Source organism: Camponotus vicinus, unplaced genomic scaffold (genome assembly GCF_025532165.1).
Source record: "Camponotus vicinus isolate PSW18456_S1 unplaced genomic scaffold, iyCamVici1.0 SCAF_11, whole genome shotgun sequence".
Lineage (NCBI taxonomy): Eukaryota > Metazoa > Arthropoda > Insecta > Hymenoptera > Formicidae > Camponotus > Camponotus vicinus.
In genome coordinates, this window is record NW_028141947.1 from 13,327,966 (window position 1) to 13,345,811 (window position 17,846).

The window sequence follows — 17,846 nt, forward strand, 5'->3', positions numbered from 1 at the left end:
ATGTTGTCTAATTCTTTATTCATCTTTCGTCATAGTTTTTCAAAATTTATCAACTGCTCAGTGAAAAAATTAATTTTAAATATATTATTACATTTTAGAAATATATTGTAAATTCTCAAAGATTATACTAAATATGAGCATAATAATGTCGTACAGCAAATATACATTTTAAAGTGATTAGCTCACGGAATATTATGGAAAAATTAATTATCTCCAAGAAAAGCAATCGTTAATATAAAGATTTAATATAATATTTAATAATTCCATACATTAACTTTATTTTTTATAACTTCCATATATTTATATAGTATTTTCATTCACATAACTTGCGTGATATCTTTTAGACAGTAATGTAAACTATAACTTTACGGGAGAAACTTTGCGAAATCAATCAAGTTTAACGATAATATTCCATAATTTTGTAAAATTTTAATTTTTTATTCATAATAAATTAATGCTAAGAGACAAAAGTGTTATGCGATTCTGAGGATGGGAAGTACGCTTTAAATATTGAATATACCAGGCTCACATTCACTTATTACATCGTTGCATCGCGCGAAACGTTTAACATTCATGTCCGCGCGATAGACACCGCAATACAAGAATTCGCTGTTTCCTCTCTCGCTCTCGAAATTGCTAAAACGCCTAGGCATCATTTTAACCTGTTTATGAGCGCGCGGTGCTCGCTCTTCGAGGTTTCTCTCTTTCTTTCTTTCTCTCTTTTCACGCGCGCCGCATCCTTGTTGCTCCTACCCTGCTGTCAGCGAGAACGTGAAATATCGTCCTGCCCAACTAGCATCCAATAATTAGTTTACTCCTCATTACGGCTGGCCCGCGTTATTAGGAGGCCCTGCGATTGTGGGAGGGAGCGGTAGAGCAAGAGGGGAAGGAGGGGAGAGAACGACGTGGCCGGTAAAAGGAGATGCGAGGGGGTCGAGCTCGGAATTAACTGGACGTTTAGGGGTTACTCGACTGGTCAAAGTTACGGCCACGCCCGTTTGGTTAAGCAATTCCGTTTTTACCTGGCTGGCGCAGCTAGTTCGAATACTTTGTGAGGCCACCTATCACCCCTGTTTCGTGAACGCGCCGGCGGGGGAGAGAGGGAGATTGGTCTCATCAAACATCTCCTTCTTTCTTCATTCAAATGTCTCTACCGAAGAGAGTTGGATGAAGAAGGAGCTGCCTAACGGGATAACAATGTGGCGCAGTGGAAAAAAGAGCAAACTATTAAATAAAAAATAGTGAAATTATATGAGATACTTTCATTTTTTAGTGATATGTAAAATGGAATAAGAATGCATTGAAAATTTTACTCTATCTCATGATACTGATCAAAATTTATTTTTAATTTTATATATAATTGTCAAAACTAAATTTTTACTTATAATAATTATTTTCGTCTTTCTCTCTCTCTCTTTCTCTGTTTTTGTATTTACATTATATTGTTGAAAAAATGATTCTTTTTGTGTTGCAAATGCTTAAAAATATTCACGTCAACAAACAAGTTTGATGAACTACACAAGTTCATCATTACACATAGTGTACATGTGTTATATAATAAAAAGAAGAAAGCAAAGAGAGAAAAAGAAAGAGAAAGATCACAAAGAGAATCGGATCTGAAGATGGAGAAAGCAGAGAGAAGGAGCGGAAAGGTTACAGAGGAAGAAGAAAGAGATAAGTTAACGTGCTCGCGCACGGGGTTATCTTTGATCTTAACCAGGGATCCGGGGGTGAGAAGGAGGGATCTCTCCGCAGGAGGACGCAATAGCGAACGTAATGAACAACTGGGGAGAAAAGAGAGGAGGAGAAAGAAGACAGAGACTCTCGTAGAAGGAGGTACGATGCGCGGGAGCCATCTCTGTTAATCACCGCGTAATTACCGCTCCAATTATCAGATACAGAGATAGAAGTGCGGAGGGGCACGAGGAGAACGAGGAGGAGGCGGGGGAATCAGCCGGCTTCGGGAATCTGTTAGCGGCGTGGTCCGGTTTACTCTCGGGGCCCGTCATATCTGGCGAACGGGCTGGTTACATGTCGATCTCAATCGCTTCGCGAGATTGGTAACCGCCACGAGAAAGTGTCAATTACTCGGTGTACGGAATATGTCTTGCAATCTCTCGTTTGGAAAATTAAACGACCTTGCGTCTCTTGAAAACTGTTCATCCGTATTCATCGATGACGTTTAATCGAGAATACATGATTAGCGATAGCATCTCTGTTTCTGAATTGCGCAAACGAGAGAATACAATTTTAAATATAAATTTGAATTTTTTGGATTTTTTATAGAATATATTAAATTCAAATTATGTCAGATTATATCTTTGTCAAAGATATAGAATATAAATTAAATCAATTAATTTAATATATAGAATATATTAAATCAATTAATCTAATATAAAGAATATATTAAATTCAAATTATTTCAGATTATGTCAAATTATATCTTTGATTAAAATGAGACTTTCATTATAATATCTTCCGGAAATTATCTAGAGAAAAAAATTTTAAATATGAATACTAGCAATCTCTTATTAGATATTATTTATTTAAGAAATTGTAACACCTTTATTGTACAAATTACATCGTTATAAACGCATTTTTTCGCGCCACCGATATTTTCAAATCTAAATAACCGTCGAATATTAAAGTCAAGAATTATGCGCGAATTTTCGAGATGACGCGAATCTCGATCCGCGAATTTGCCGCCAACCATAATACGCGCAAAATCCTTTTTTTCTCCACACGTATCTCGCGCTTGTGGTTGCATAGGGGCGGGACAATACTTGTCCAGCTGCTGGTAGGTTGAACAGGGCGTTACCCGACATTCTTCGGTAAATTAACTTAGCGGGCGGCTGCAACGCGCCGGTAAGCGCGGCGCGTCTCCCGCCAAATATTCATTTAAAAAGGTAAATGCAATTTTGCCGTTTTACGTGATTGAGATAATGCCCTCCGATTAATGGACCCTCGCCTCTCTGCCCCCGCCGGAGTGCCAGGCTGATCTCCTCGAGCTTCTCTCTCTCCTCCTACCTCCCTTCATTCTTATCCTTCAACCCTTTCTTTCTTCTCCCCTTCGCCTCTCCTTCTTTTCTTCATCCATATTCCTCCGCCTTCTCCTACGGTAGCAAACGGGTCATTACCGAAATTCAAGCCCATCCCACGAAAGATCACGGCGGAATAAAACCAGCAGTTCAATTTTCTGCAGGTGAACCAATGTTAAAAATACATGGTACCGTGGAAACTTTGAACTTTGCACACGTGTTTTAACGATCTGGTACTCGGGAAATCAGTGTTTAATTCAATTTATCTGTAAATCTTGCGATATATATATAATGAGAATGAATATTTATTAACTGAGAATGAATATTCATCACTTCTCCGAAATCAGGCTAAAATAATTGCATACAAGAATAATTTCGTATTAGAGGATTTCTCTGAAGAAATTTAGTTTTTTCACGCAAAAAGAGAGAAAGAGATTGACAACGTCCGATAAATATAATTAAAAAAATTGTATATTTTGCTTAAAATTAGGATAATTCGATTTGAGCAGTGAAATTTCTTTATGGAGAGAGAGAAAGATTTATTATTATGGGAAGAGACGAGAGCGAAGAATCTCGAATAGATAGTGGCATAATGTTATCCCTCACGAACTTTTCAATCCCTGTCAAAGAGGATGATCACAAAGAAGCCCGGACTGAACATTTCGCAGAGATCGTACATCATCGCGCAACACTTGTCCGCCTATCCGGTCGCGCCATTTGGGTTTAAATCAAATTTACTAATTAACACCATTTACCGGTATCTATAGCGAGCGACGCGCTGTCCGTGACTCCCCGAGCTCTTTTTTTTTCGTTTTCTCCTCAACGTCGGTACGTGTTATTGATGATGCTCGTTAAAGAGTTCTCTCACGTGGCGGCGGGCACTTCTTCTTCGTCTCCGCCGTCTTTGGTGCCCTCCGTCCCTTCCTCACCCTTCCCCCCCCTCTTCCCTCCCCTTTCTCTCTCTCTTTCACTATCCAACCGCCATTTCAGGCCCCAACTTCTGGACACCCTCGATCCATTCTCGCAGCACTCAGCGTGGCTGCCGCGAGACATTAGTCATCGACAATCAAGATGAATTCACTCTTAAACAATGACGCTTAATTTCAAGAAGCCACTGGCGGACAATGTTCAAATTAGACTGGCTTCCCGATTCGAGAGCGCCGCGAATCATTCGCCGTCGTCGTGATGAATGACTTTGAATCGTTCAAGAAGTTTGAAATCATTTACCTTGAAAATACATCTCGACCAGTTCGGAACGATACATCATATTACACGATATCGACAACAATCGTCGCTAAGTCTGCAGCGATCATACAAATAATATCGAATCCTTTGCTACCGATCCTAAATCGCAATCTCGTAAAATCAATAAAATTATAGAGACAATTATTTATAAAAATTGATTTATTACACGGGAATTATCAAATTGTTTTACTCGACGTATAAATTACCGTATTATTTAAGATTGCTCGCTTTAGACTGAAGAGAAATGCGTTTAATTGATTTTCAATTTAATTAATTAATCCATTAATAAATTAAATATCCATTAATAAATTAAATATTTAATTCCTCTAATATATTCCATTGATAAATTAAATATTCAATTCCTCTAACATAAATATCAAACAAAAAGGATCGGCGTCATCAGTGAGATGGAAGCGAACGTTTGTCGCGATATTTACACGATATTTCGGACGCGTCCGCTTCGCGGTGACTCGCTGACATACGTATGTCCGATTCTCTCACGTTATTACCGCGATTGTTGGATGTGCGCGCGTGGAAAGACGTCGGTGAGGAACGCTTTTACGGTACGTCGCGCATTATCACGTAAGGTAAGGCGACACCGCAATTCTACTCAAGGCGGCACTGACGGGCAAACGCGCAAATTACCATCGCGATTGCGGGTTTACGGCTAATAACGGCAACGCTACGCGGCGAATTGCAAACAAGGACGCGGTGTGGAAGGAACCTCGCGGTGGAGAAGGTGCAATCACTCTTTCCCACCGAGGGCGTAAACCGCAGGTGTGAACGACACCGCAGGCGGGGATGTTTTCCTGCGCGATTGCGTAAAATGGTGTGTTTGCATTCCGTCGACTCTCTGGTCGGTTCTGTTATTTCAGAAAGCCCGAGGTTATCCTTTTATTCAATTTCTTCGATATTAATCCCCGTTACTATTAGCAGAGAATGCCCTGTGTGCATAATTTATCTTAGGGAAGCGCATACACTATATCAAATATGGTAAAAATATGATTATATTTTGTATTTGACCTCGCGATCTTACGATTCCCGTCTAATTTATCATCCAATTCATCTTTATTGTACGCCTGTGTCTTATATCGCGAATTTACATAAAATTATGAAATCTTATTAATTATTCATGCATTTGGAAATCCAATTTGACTTGAAACCTTCGCATAAATTTCGGCTGTGACATAATGCAGCGCCAACTAATATCACGATGACAAACACGCCGAGTGCGAGAGGTAAAGTGTCCCTTCCCTTCTTCTCCTTTCCTGGGCAAAGGTAAATTTTAATGCTCGCTAAAGCAGCGAGCTGCAACGAAAGTCGAATTTATATATAAAGACCAAGCCGCCATTCTTCCCGAATCAGAGGGATCCGTGGGCGTTCGTCGCCGAGGAAGAAAGGGAAAGCCAAGAATCTCTATCTCGGTGTGTGTCGTGTGTAAAACTTTATCGCGTGTGCACATATAGTACACCCACAATAAGATGCGCGCATCCACCGATACCAGCCGCGAATGCAAATGACGCGAGACGCCTCGGTGGAATTATATCATTACTTCCCCGGGGCCCTCTCTCTCTCTCTCTCTCTCTCTCTCGGCGCGGCCGTGCCCGCGCTTTTTTTTAAATGAGGAAATAAATTAAGACGTAATGGGCTTAATAAGGCTCCGGCCGGATGGCATTCCGCGACCGTGCCAGTAACTAATGACGGCGTTTGCGCGTTTTATGCCATGTCCGGGGAGCAACGGGCACCGGACGAAGGGTCCAGGTCCCGAAAGTCCCGATCCGAGTTCCCTCCCCCTCCTCCCCCCTTCCTCGATTAATGTCTCGCGCGCGCGCGAATCCACGCAAATCGAAACGAGCCTCTTTCCGAAGCGAATTAATGCGGTCATATACCAATCAGCGCGATCAGTGGAATGGAATGAAATATTATCGGATGATTGTAAAAAAAATCTGATAGCTTCTCGTCGATGTAGTTATCGTGATTGTCAAAAATAATTTCGCGCGTATACTTTGTGCTTTCTGTATTAAATACGATCAATAAAGACGTTACTACGAGTCACGTAAATGTTGTTAAATTATAGGAAAATAGTTTATTATTGTTGTATTTTACTATCAAATAATTTTTAATACAAATACAATCTAATTTCGCTTATATAGCTCGCGGCTCGAATTGTATTTTATCTACATTTATAAAAAAATAATCTTTTTTTAATACGACTTTTGTGTAAATTGAACAATTCTTTATTGTAATTATCTCTAAAGTAATGTTAGCTATATTTTATCCATGATATATAGATCACAATTTACTTCAAGGAATCTGACGAGTTTTATAAATGGACGAAATTGCTGTCTTCGAGTTTTGAAAAAATAATGCAGAAGATATAATGCTCTATAAATATTGCAGAAAAATGCAAAAGAAAAATTAATTTCTTTACGTGTTTATTTTTTTAATTAAAATCGTGGGAAAGTTTTATGAACATAATGCTTATAATTAAAAGGATAATTCACGTTTCTGTGAATTATCCTCTGTCTCGCGTGCCTGTTTTGATGTACATTGACATTATTGATACATTCTATCGATAAATTCACGGCAGCGTATTAAATTCTCTCTCTTCATCAATACGATCGTAAAGAAAGTTGGGGGTTAACATTACGCGCAATTTACGACGTGTCGATGATAGCCCTTAGGGGAGCGATGAATGATTGGTGAAAAGTAATACGACGGTAACGATATATTATGATCCAATAACAATTTTTTTGCTTACCTTGGCACCGCGAGTACAACTCCAGAATCCCTCGAACCCATGGTTTTTGAAAATGATGGAGACGAATCCTCGTAAAGCGATGATATCATAGTTTCTTGAATCACTTTGTGAATCACTTTTAATTATCCTCACTAGGTTAAGTTAGGTTAGGTTAAGTTGGGTTCAATTTTGCACCTTTCTGAATTTTCATACTCCTGATTTATGACGTGTTGATGTACATGTAATAAAAAGATGAGACACTCTCGATAAACACATGATAAAAAGATCACACACGCCTCAAGATCGAATCCGTGATTTGCGCGAAAATGACGGTCCCCGGGGACGAGAAGATCTCGTTAAAGAGGCGCGAAAAAGTTCACTGTCGTACGTTAAATCGCGATACCGCTAGTTGCTCTTTTAATTATCGCGTCCGCCGCTAGATGTTCGTCACGTCCGCCGTTAGGTGCTCGTCACATCCGTCGTTCCTGAATTCTTGCGCAATTTACAGGGTGTCGATGCGCAACGAGATAACCGAATTGCTCGCCAGATTGAATCCGCGAATTGTAATTTGCGAAAATGATGGCGGATCGGATATCGAATTCTCGTTAAGCCATAATATTTTCTCGTCTCGTAAATTTTAGCGGCGTGAGACATTCTGGTCTTTTCTCAAATTATCGCGCGAATTTACGCGGCTTGTCATCTACTTGTCACTAACGTTACGGATGATTGACTAATCAAGGATATCTTTATTAGATAATTGGTAAAATGTACACAAAGTGGATGTGCATACCTGTTGGGCGTCACTTTTTAACGGTGAATATTTACGTTTAGTCTGATGATGGATTTCGGAAGCTTTCTTGTCGTTATTTCCGAACCGTGATAAACGATGTCTACAGTGATCGCGATTTTAAATATCTGAAGCATAGACTACTTACAATCTATGCGAATATATCAATGCGATAAAAGAGAGGGTAATACTTAATTAGACCGATATTACATTTGTCATATGTCAAATTTTTTAAGCATATTGATTGGCTGCAGCATAGTAATTTTTTAAGTAATTTTTTAGTAATTTTCTACCCGGCCAATCAACGTGTTTAAATAATTTGTCGACAAATGTAAGATCAGTCTTACTCTTTCTATCAGAAGTAGAGGAAGCACAAACATTTTTTCACTCTACGAATATTAAGAGAGGATGGTGAAAATTAAGTGAGTTGACAGTTTTGCTTCTCATAATTATAATTTACGAAAACTTTCACAAATGTATGACGGCAATTTTGTATAAAAAAAAACTCCAAGTACGCGGAGTCACTCGCAGTTGGTACCCCTCGTGTCGCGAGTCAAGTGAACTAGGCGCCGCTGTCTATCCACCTATCAGCTATCGGCGTTGCATCGTGACGTAATTCAAATTTTTCTTGAGATAACTCAAGTTTTCTTCGCGCGTTAACGGACGTCGGATGCATCGCAAGATTCGAGGAGCGATCGCCGTGTTTCTCGCGCGATTTATTCGTCCGATACGTGTCTTCGCGAGTGCGGAATGTCGGGAGTGACGTATAAAGTGACGGGCGATTATCGTATCGCGTTAATTCGTATCCGCGAGTGGTTAAATGTGGAGACAAAGAAGTGGATGGAGCGGAGCAATGGCAGTCGACCGTTAAGCAAAGAGACCCTTTCTTCGCGGATCTTTATTAGAATCGTACATACATCGCGAATCGGTGAGTGTGCTAAGGAGAAAAAGTTCATTTTAAATTCATTACCGATTAAAATTATACAATAATTATGCAATAACTCATACAATAACTTCCCATACAGCACAGAATATTGCAGTAATATTGCGGCAATATTGCAATGTTGCTGCAATATAACAATATTAATAATATTGCTATAATAGGATTAATTATTATACAATAACTTTAGTTTATATATAACTCGAATTTCTAAGAAATCTAATATTATTCGATCGCAAATTATGTAAAGATTATTAATCGATTATATTTTCCAACGGTTCGAAGCAATGGAGGAATCAACGGTGATGCTACAGTCGTCCATTAGAAAAGGAGTTCCGATATAAGTACCTCTTCTCACTCCAGAAGTACGACGGTTTCCGCTTATGGTGTAGATTGGATAGAGGCAGTCTATGATTGCGACGAAGGAGAGCAGCGGAGAAGTACAGAGGAGGAGAGAGATCGTGAGATAGCGAACAGATCAGGTGAGATTGTTACACGCGCAGGTGGACAAATTATCTCTATGATACGGCTTCTCTCTTCTATCATTTGTATTCCTCCCTCTCTCTCTCTTTCTCTCTCTCTCTCTCTCTCTCTCTCTCTCTCTCTCTCTCTCTCTCTCTCTCTCTCTCTCTCTCTCTCTCTCTTGTTCGCTCGTCCCGTCTTCTCTCAAGGTTTCGAAGCGAGCGACGATGTCGATGAGCGCGTTTATATAATGGCGCAGCGCGGTTTGCTTCTTGTGAAAGAGGAGAAACGATCCTTCCAAGTTCCTCGGGAAGGAAAGGTGAAGAGAGAAAGAGAGCGAGAAAAGGGGGAAGAAGAGAGGTAAAGATTGAAAGAGACGGCGCGAGAGCAATGTTACCAAGTACAAATGGAAGGTACAGAACGATGCGAGCCGCGATGAGAGGGGCTGGAGAAGGGATAAGGACGAGGACGGGCGAAGGGTGGAGGCGGGGAAGAACAAGGGTGAGGAAGAAGGAAACGAGTGGTCTCTCTATGCGCGGATCCATCGGGGAAGGTGGATATTCCGCGTGGATACACCCGGGGATATACGGGAGGCCGCGCGGCGGTGTAAATGCAATCAAGAGGGCCTCAATTAGACCGTCACGCCGTACATCCCTCATCTCGGAGTCTTCGGCTTCTCTGCCTCCCTCCCTCCTTCCCTCGCTTTCTCTTTCTTTCTCTCTCTCCTTCTCTCTCGCCTTTTCTCCCCCCCCCTATGCCTCCGACCCCGTCGTCAATTTTGTCTTCTTCTGGATCTCGAAGCAGGGGAAGGCGTTGGGTCTTATTACGAGATAAGCGGCCGGAGAATTCGGTAGAGATGCGCATGTGTTTGTGGATACGTCGAGAAACGCGTCTGACTCTTAAGGCGTATGGATTTATACATGTATGAAAACACGCGTGTACGCATAATATAATTATGCGTGCAGAATGAGTTTTATAATCTTTTTCCAATTGAAAAGTCTGGAATCTATGAAAGCAACACTGTTTAAATTATTAATTGGATAGTTTTATATTATCAAATCCTATTTTATGTAAATTTTTATTTGCAATTTGTATAAATGATTACGCCGAACTGCGAGTGTTAATGAAAATATTGTTAAAGTAAAAGAATTGGGTGTGCTGTATCCAAATTTTAATTTAATGGAAAAGATTGATATTTCGAATTCAATATCAATTCGATTTCGAATAGATATTTTCAGAATAGATATCTCTAAAAATCTAAAATAATTATTATTACATAAATAAACGATATATATGCGTCTTTTTAATATTAATAATTTTTTTCAAATTATGAATGTTCTTTAAAATATCCAAAAACTACGCGAATTTATTCGGGAATTGAATTTTCTTATTTTTAATTTGATAATCACAAGGACTTAAGCATAGTACGTAAAATGATAAAATTTTTTATTTTATTATAAAATATAATTCCAATAACAATTTAAAAAATAATAATTAATACTATTTTAATTTATGCAGAAATTGATTTCTATTTTTCCCGCAATAATCAAATTATTTATCATTATTTTAAATCTACAATAGAGAGAGAATAACACAATTTATAATAGATAGTAACGTAAATCATGATTGTTTCTGCAAATTTATCTTTTTTTATAATCGCTCTCCTTCGCGATTTACAAAGATATTTACAAATGCGAGATAAATTTAAGATAACTTTTTTTTTATATTAGAAAAGTTTATATGATAAAGAGAAAATTTTTAAGATCATACGTCACTTCTTCAATATTAAGACGAATTTTGTAAAATCGAATCTTTTTCGCCCTGTGGCAATGCTTATACCTGATATTCGCCTCGGTTTAACAAATTTTGTAACGAGTTATTAAAACTTGGCGGTCCATTCTGAGAGGTGGCGTGGCAGGATACGCGAAATCGAATGCCGTTGAACGAAGGAAGCCGGTGCCGGGAAGTTAAAGTGAAGGCTACGAGAGAGATCTTGGACGACCGGTTAATCTGCATCCATCGCGATGATAGGCGAGTACTGAGCAGCTCGCAGGGGGAAGGGGGAGGGGAGGTTGTAAGGGGGACCTTCCACGTTAACCGAGTTAGTTACGAGGAACCCCATAATTAGGGATTGTTAACCGGATAAAGCCTTGCGCGTGCTGCGCGCGAGGATATGAAAGAGAAAGAGAGAGAGCGAGAGAGGTAGAGAGAGAAAGAGAGAAAAAACGAGCAGCATTTAAATGAAGCGTTGCTCCTGAAACGTTGAATGCTCGATTCCGGATTAACGTATAGTACCTTGGAGAGATCGATCTCGTTTTGACGTCATCGTGAATCGGTGCGCAAATTGTCTTCACTTAACGGGAGATTATGTTACATTAAAAGATACTATTCTAAATGTCTAATCTCAATTTTTAAATAAAACAGAAAATAGCTTCTTATCTAGCAAACGTAATAATGTTAAGATTTTTAATCGTTTATCGCTCGAAAGTTTATTGAAATACGTAGCACCTATTTGACAAGCCAAGTTGTACGCGCATTTTCGATATATCGTATTCCGAAAGAAAAAACGAGCGCACGGTGACGTAAATAGATACGAGCCCATTGCCTTCATCACTTCGGTTATCATCGAAAAATCGGCCGGAGCGATAAGCGGCCACGGTAAACGAAAGGATAATCGACGCAAATTACGGTCCGGAATAGATCGGTAATACGCGAACCGAACGGCAAGATCGATCGTCGGGGGCGTGTCCCCTCTTCCTCCTGCGTGATCGATCCTCGATCACTCGGGCCGCGTCGTCGATCGGTATGCAGAACACGCAGCTAACCCGATCCCGAATTCATCGTGTCGGCCTGGCCATTAGCAAATTACTACGGTGTAAACAGTATCGACGGTGCCTGGGGCGATCGGCGAATCGCGTACATATGCGCGTGCACATATCGCGAAGGGATGCTGGATGCGCAGGGATCGGGGGTTCGGCCAGTTAGTTAGTAACCGGTGATTACGGCGACGTTTTACACCGGCTCTAGCCACCTAATAACCATCCACATCGCGAAATGAATCGGCAGCTACCATCGTTTATGAGCCGCGCATCGATCCAAGTCGGCTTTTCTTGCATTCGGAGATTGTTTTCAAGGAGATAAATTACTCCTATTTTATTATAACGAAAAAATAATATCTCTCGAGTAACTGTACAATTAATGTAGCTTTGAATTAACAAATTAGGTGTAGAAAGAAACTCGGAAAACCTAAATCAAATTTTATCAAGTCAAATTATATAACGTAATTATATTTCATCTATCCTGTAAGAAACAGTCCTCGTTTCTATTTGCTATTATTTTTTTAACAAAGGCATTCTATGTATATGTATAATACATAAATAATATATAATAATCAGAGGAAATCTTTCATTCCATTTACGTATCTTGGAGCTTGTGCAATCGCAATTACGATATATACGAGCGATGTAGAGAATCGAAATATGTAATTTAAGCGTGCAGTTTGATACTCATTTAAGATTATCGCAAAGCACATAATAATGTTTCAGGTACATACGACGCGCTCGTAAAATAGCCCTGATATATCGAGATAAAAGCGGCCCCATAATTCCAAGCATTAACGTCCGATTCCTAATACCATTTCTCAATCAACCGCTGCTATAATATCACGATTTTACGGCAAATTTACTATCGCATTCAATGAAATCTCGCGAGAGAATTTAAAATGCCGATCGGCGGAAACTCGCTTTAACAGTTTTAGAGTGAACAGAAAATTGAAACGCGAAATACCGAATACTAGTTTTTTTTTTTAAATTGAATTTTGTGACGTTAAAATCCATCACGCGTTTAATTTTCATCGAATTTAACGGTGCTATCATTTGACGTTTATTTAGATCTTAATTTTATAGCAATTCTGTCCGCAGAAGATTGACTTATATTTATGAGATTGACTTTTTAATAGACAAAAAATCGAAATTTCTAATTGTAATTAAATTCTTTAACGAAATTTGACATTACTTTCTTATTGCGGAAGGTTTTACGTGTTTCTTGGTACTTAAATCATGAATTATGTAAAATCCTGCGAAAGTATAATAATTTAAATTGAGCGAGTAATCTCTTTTACGTCATTTATCAAGAATCGAAAATATGCGTTTTATCTCGAACGACCTAAAATGTTTTAAATTCGTTGCTACACGTCAGGCCTGATCGGCTAGTCGATTTGTCGGCGAACGTTCGATTTATCGATCGATCGTTAGTGGGCCTCCTCAAGAGGATGCTCGCGCGCGGTTACACTCCAGGATACGTTACTAATTAGCTGACGCCCGTTAATGGGGCTCGAGACTCCATTAAACTGTAAAATATTTAAATAACTCGTCGGCCGGGCGTGTCCAGTCGCGAATTACTCGCCGTAAGTCAGTCTCGGGAGGCTCCTCGAGCACGGCCCTTCAAGGAGAAGGAGCACTTAATGTATGTGCGAGTTAATGGAGTATTTTTCGAAAAGCTGACGAGCCCGTAAATTAATACCGCTATCCGTCGCATACATCTCCTTGCGGCAAGATGACGGCACTGAAACAAGGATTAAATTCCTGTAATTTTTGAATAGTCAAATTTACACGCAAAAAAAAGATTTTTATCCTTGATTCGACAGCAGTCAAGTATATTGTATATCAAATGTGATTAATTTTATTTCTAAATATCCTAATTTATATTTTTTGTTTTATACATATGTTTGATTCTCTAATAATAGAAATGATTTATTGTAACAGAACCAATCACCGAACACCTTTTTAATTAGAATCTTAAGAAAATTTTCGCTAAAGTAAAATTGATGCTTTTATTATAGAATCTAAGAATGGAAAAAATTCAGGAGAGAAAAATTATAAAATTATAAATTTATCAAATCAATCTTTAATGATAGGGAGTCGCTTAGTAAAAAACGTGTTTGTCTTATCGTAGTCATTTATTCATTGCAAATGGATAGTAATATTAAGGGAGGTAATATTAAGATTAAGTACACAATGCACGCGACTGTTTCGAATTGAGAAATAAGGTGAGGCTTGTGTGATAACGGTGTCTTTTCAATCTCAACGTCGATCTCGATCGTAATTCGCGTAAAAAGGGTTATCGCTCTCGACACATCGTCACAGACGACGATTGTTACGGTTGTCGCTTAAATTGAACGAGATCAAAGGCGTGCCGAGAATCTCTTGACGAAGAAATTGAAAGTGAAAAAACGCCGCCGAGAAGTAGCCGGGTTATCGATATGGCTACGCGTACGTGTCGTTCGTTGTACATTATGCAAACGGGACAGGTAATTGCAAGTCGTTGTTAAAAATGACATGCGGATTGTTTACAATTATTTACAGGCTTATGCGCTAGGCTTTGCTTATGCACTTGTAAAATCTATAGCAATAGCGTAGAATATCTCAATAGTAAATATATAAAGTTATATATAGATTTCTATATAAATAGTATCTTTCTTTCCTCTCGTTATCTAAATATATATAATGCGTCATGTAAAAGTAAATAAAACTACACGCTTTACGCGATCCCTGATCAGCGCAATCAGCAGCAATATAGGAGATCATTTCGATCACGACGGAAAAGCCTGTGTGTCTATTTGGATATTTTCGAGTGAAAATATATTGCCCATTTCTTGCTTCTAGTCAAATAGTCTCTAAACTCTAGACTTTACCGTCGTGATGTCGAATAATCTACAAGTGGACGGATATTTTTCGATGATCGATTTAGGATCGATAAGGATCACTTTGGAATCACGAGAGAGCCGCTGTCGTTTTCTAACGAGAAGAAAATGACAGTTCATAGGACTCTTAGTTAATCCTAGCAGAATCAAGCAGCTGCAAAACAGCTTTAATTACCTGTAAATATCTAATTGTCCTTTATATATTTTCCGTTTATATTTTCATAAATTTTATACATCTTTTTTGCAAATTTTCCGAGTTTATAAGCAAATTTATAAAATCTAATATACATGCAGATAATATTTTTTGTTTATTCCATTTAAAGTGAGTAATAAGCTGACATATTTTTTAATGTGTGCAAATTACATATGTATTCATTGATTACATTGATCTTCCGATAAGATAAAATTGATCTTCATCTGATCGATCATCTCACAGCTCGAAACTTGATCCTGCTAAGATTAAAATCTGTTTCACATACATTTAACGACCAGCATTGCGTTAGGCTAATATTTCACAAGTTTGTCCCGCAACAAGTTTGTCTAATAGCTTCGTGAAAAATTTTTTTTCCACGCCAAACACTTATTAATGCGCGTTCTTGATATAAATTCATCATACAATATACATATATGATACTAACCTTAATAGAAGCTGACGTGATTACTGATTATGCAAGCTAATTAGAAAAACTTACCTTTCGATGCGTGTGAAACAGATTCAAGTGATATACGCACCCCTGCGAGACTCTCGATTTGCGCATCTCTATTAGTTCCCTCGCGCAAACGGAATATTGTAAACTATGTACAGTAGAGTGTATACACATGAGAGTAACGGTAATTTTACTCTTCCTTCCTTTTATTCGTGCTGCACGTGTTCCCTATTACCATCGGTTTCGCGTTATAATTATGATATCATGAATAATGGTAAGTGATGAATAAAAAGAAACTGACTTTATTGTATCATGATAAATTTTTTCTATAAGTAAACAATGTCATTCTCTCGAACTTCAATATCAGTTTGAAAGAAAAGATAGTTCTAATTATATTTGTTTACCTTTTTATAAATTTTGTTTTGATTATTCTGAAATCGATTGACATGACCTGCATGAAATTATAAAAACCGATTAAAAGTCATTAAATGCACTTTGAATATTAAGCAAATAATCATTTGATTCCAATTGATTTAAAGAAATTAATTTTGATTTCCATCACATGAACAAGAAAATGTTATATGCTCAAAAATTTCGATTATAATAATATTTTTGCAAAATTCTATCACATTTCTATTTTATAAAATTGAAAAAAAAAACGTTAAAATATTATAGCTTCGACAATAGATTTCTCTGATGGAATAATGAAAATTATCACATGCTTTTCACGATGCATATAATTTCTTCGATGATAAAAAAATTGCTTCGATCAACAAACGTGCTTAACATATTTGCTATATACAGTTCGTTGCTTATCAATATGATTATAGTCTTTATTTGTCACGAAATCATGATCGTATATGCTAAGCTCATCGCGATAATCGGTAACAGATTGATCGGATAAATATTCGAAGCAGGATCTGATCAACGTGACATTATACATAAGAGAATATGTGATTTAAAAAATTGTATATACAATAATTAAATATCGCATTTGCCGTCGATTTATTTTTATATGACATTCGGCTAGAAACATGTGTTTTGATATTTCATCCGGATCAGCAAATTCTGATTTGAATGTCACTAAGAAAATCCCATTAGTATATCGAGTTCATCCTCTCGACTCAATCTACCGACATTCTTTGTATAAAACCTGTCCGGTCCCGCCGATTCGCGACCGTCCAAAATCATCTTAAGACGGACTCGCGTTCACTGACTCCCCATTGACATTCAGTTCGCGACGTTTCAACTTATAAGATCGCCGTTCTTAAGCGATCTCTCCAGCTGTTGCTCGTACTCGCGAGCCCTCTGTCTGAGGGAGACGATGCTGTTAGTCCTCCTGTCGATATCCTGCAGACCCACGCTGCCCGTGGGTGAACTTTGCGGCGAGGTGGCCGTCGGCGGGGGCAGCGGCGCCACCGGGGGATGCGGCAGGACAATCGCGGGGGCGGACAGCGGCGGCGGGGGTGGCGAGCCGCGCACCAGTTTCGGCCGCTGCGCCGATATATTCGCCAGCAAAGTTTGAAACGATGCCGCGGACGTGTACGGCAGGGGCATACCGGGCGGTAGCAACGGCGGCGGAGCCCGATGAAAGGGATGAGCGGCGTAACTACCGGGGAGGACCGGGCCGTGACCCAGCGGCGGGTAGCGAAAGGCGTCGAAGGGCTTCCTGTGTGGAAAGGTGACCAGGTGGGCGAAGGAGTTCGGCAAGGTCGGCGCCACGACCGCCGACGGTGGTGGGTACGGCGTATAGGGATGCGCCTGGGGCCCGACCTTCTCCTGTTTACGCCACTTGGCCCGTCGGTTCTGGAACCAGACCTGGAACACATGATGAACGAGCGGTTTGATTAGGCGCTGTGTCGTTCGTGGAAGGCTCTTATTGTTAGTAGGCCGCGACGATAACGCCGGGGCCCGGAAGGATTCCTTCCGCGGCCTTCGGAATCCTTCGTGTTGCGCAATCGATATTTCGAATGGCAAAACCGATATTAGTCGTCAGCTGCTTATCTGCGGACGTCATTCGATCGTAATGAACGAGCAATCCGTATTTTTTTATCGATTAATTTTTTCAACAGTCATATAAATATTTTTATAAACGTAAAAAATATATACTAGAAATTTTTCAGAGTTAAGAAAGTTTTCTATATAGACAGTTAATATAGTTAATATAGACAGTTTTTAAATATTTATGACAAAATATTATTAAAATTTGAAATGGAGATAATTAGTATTTTATTTTTACTTGTTATACTTGCAGTATTTAAGATACATTTTTTATAAATTTATCAG

The 17,846-nt window shown here is 39.0% G+C and overlaps 2 protein-coding genes and 1 long non-coding RNA gene across 8 annotated transcripts in view; 1 reads left to right on the forward strand and 2 right to left on the reverse strand.

Annotated features, from left to right (window-relative positions):
* Positions 1-7,376, reverse strand: part of Mop (tyrosine-protein phosphatase non-receptor type protein myopic) — a 40,303-nt gene extending 32,927 nt beyond the window's left edge. Inside the window, exon 1 of the mRNA XM_083082794.1 lies at positions 7,045-7,376. The gene's annotated coding sequence lies outside the window, so the exon portion shown is untranslated. The remainder of the gene's footprint in view (positions 1-7,044) is intronic.
* Positions 7,377-8,460: 1,084 nt separating this feature from the next.
* The window catches only part of LOC145961997 (uncharacterized), a 125,537-nt gene continuing 116,151 nt past the window's right edge, over positions 8,461-17,846 (forward strand). For all 6 annotated transcript variants that reach the window (XR_014435774.1, XR_014435777.1, XR_014435776.1 and 3 more), the window contains exons 1-2: positions 8,461-8,738; positions 9,036-9,232. This is a non-coding gene — a long non-coding RNA (uncharacterized LOC145961997). The remainder of the gene's footprint in view (positions 8,739-9,035; positions 9,233-17,846) is intronic.
* Positions 14,151-17,846, reverse strand: part of LOC145961996 (aristaless-related homeobox protein) — a 118,561-nt gene continuing 114,865 nt past the window's right edge. Inside the window, exon 5 of the mRNA XM_083082710.1 lies at positions 14,151-17,378. Coding sequence (XP_082938836.1) covers positions 16,806-17,378 — 573 coding nt within the window. The 3' untranslated portion in view covers positions 14,151-16,805. The remainder of the gene's footprint in view (positions 17,379-17,846) is intronic.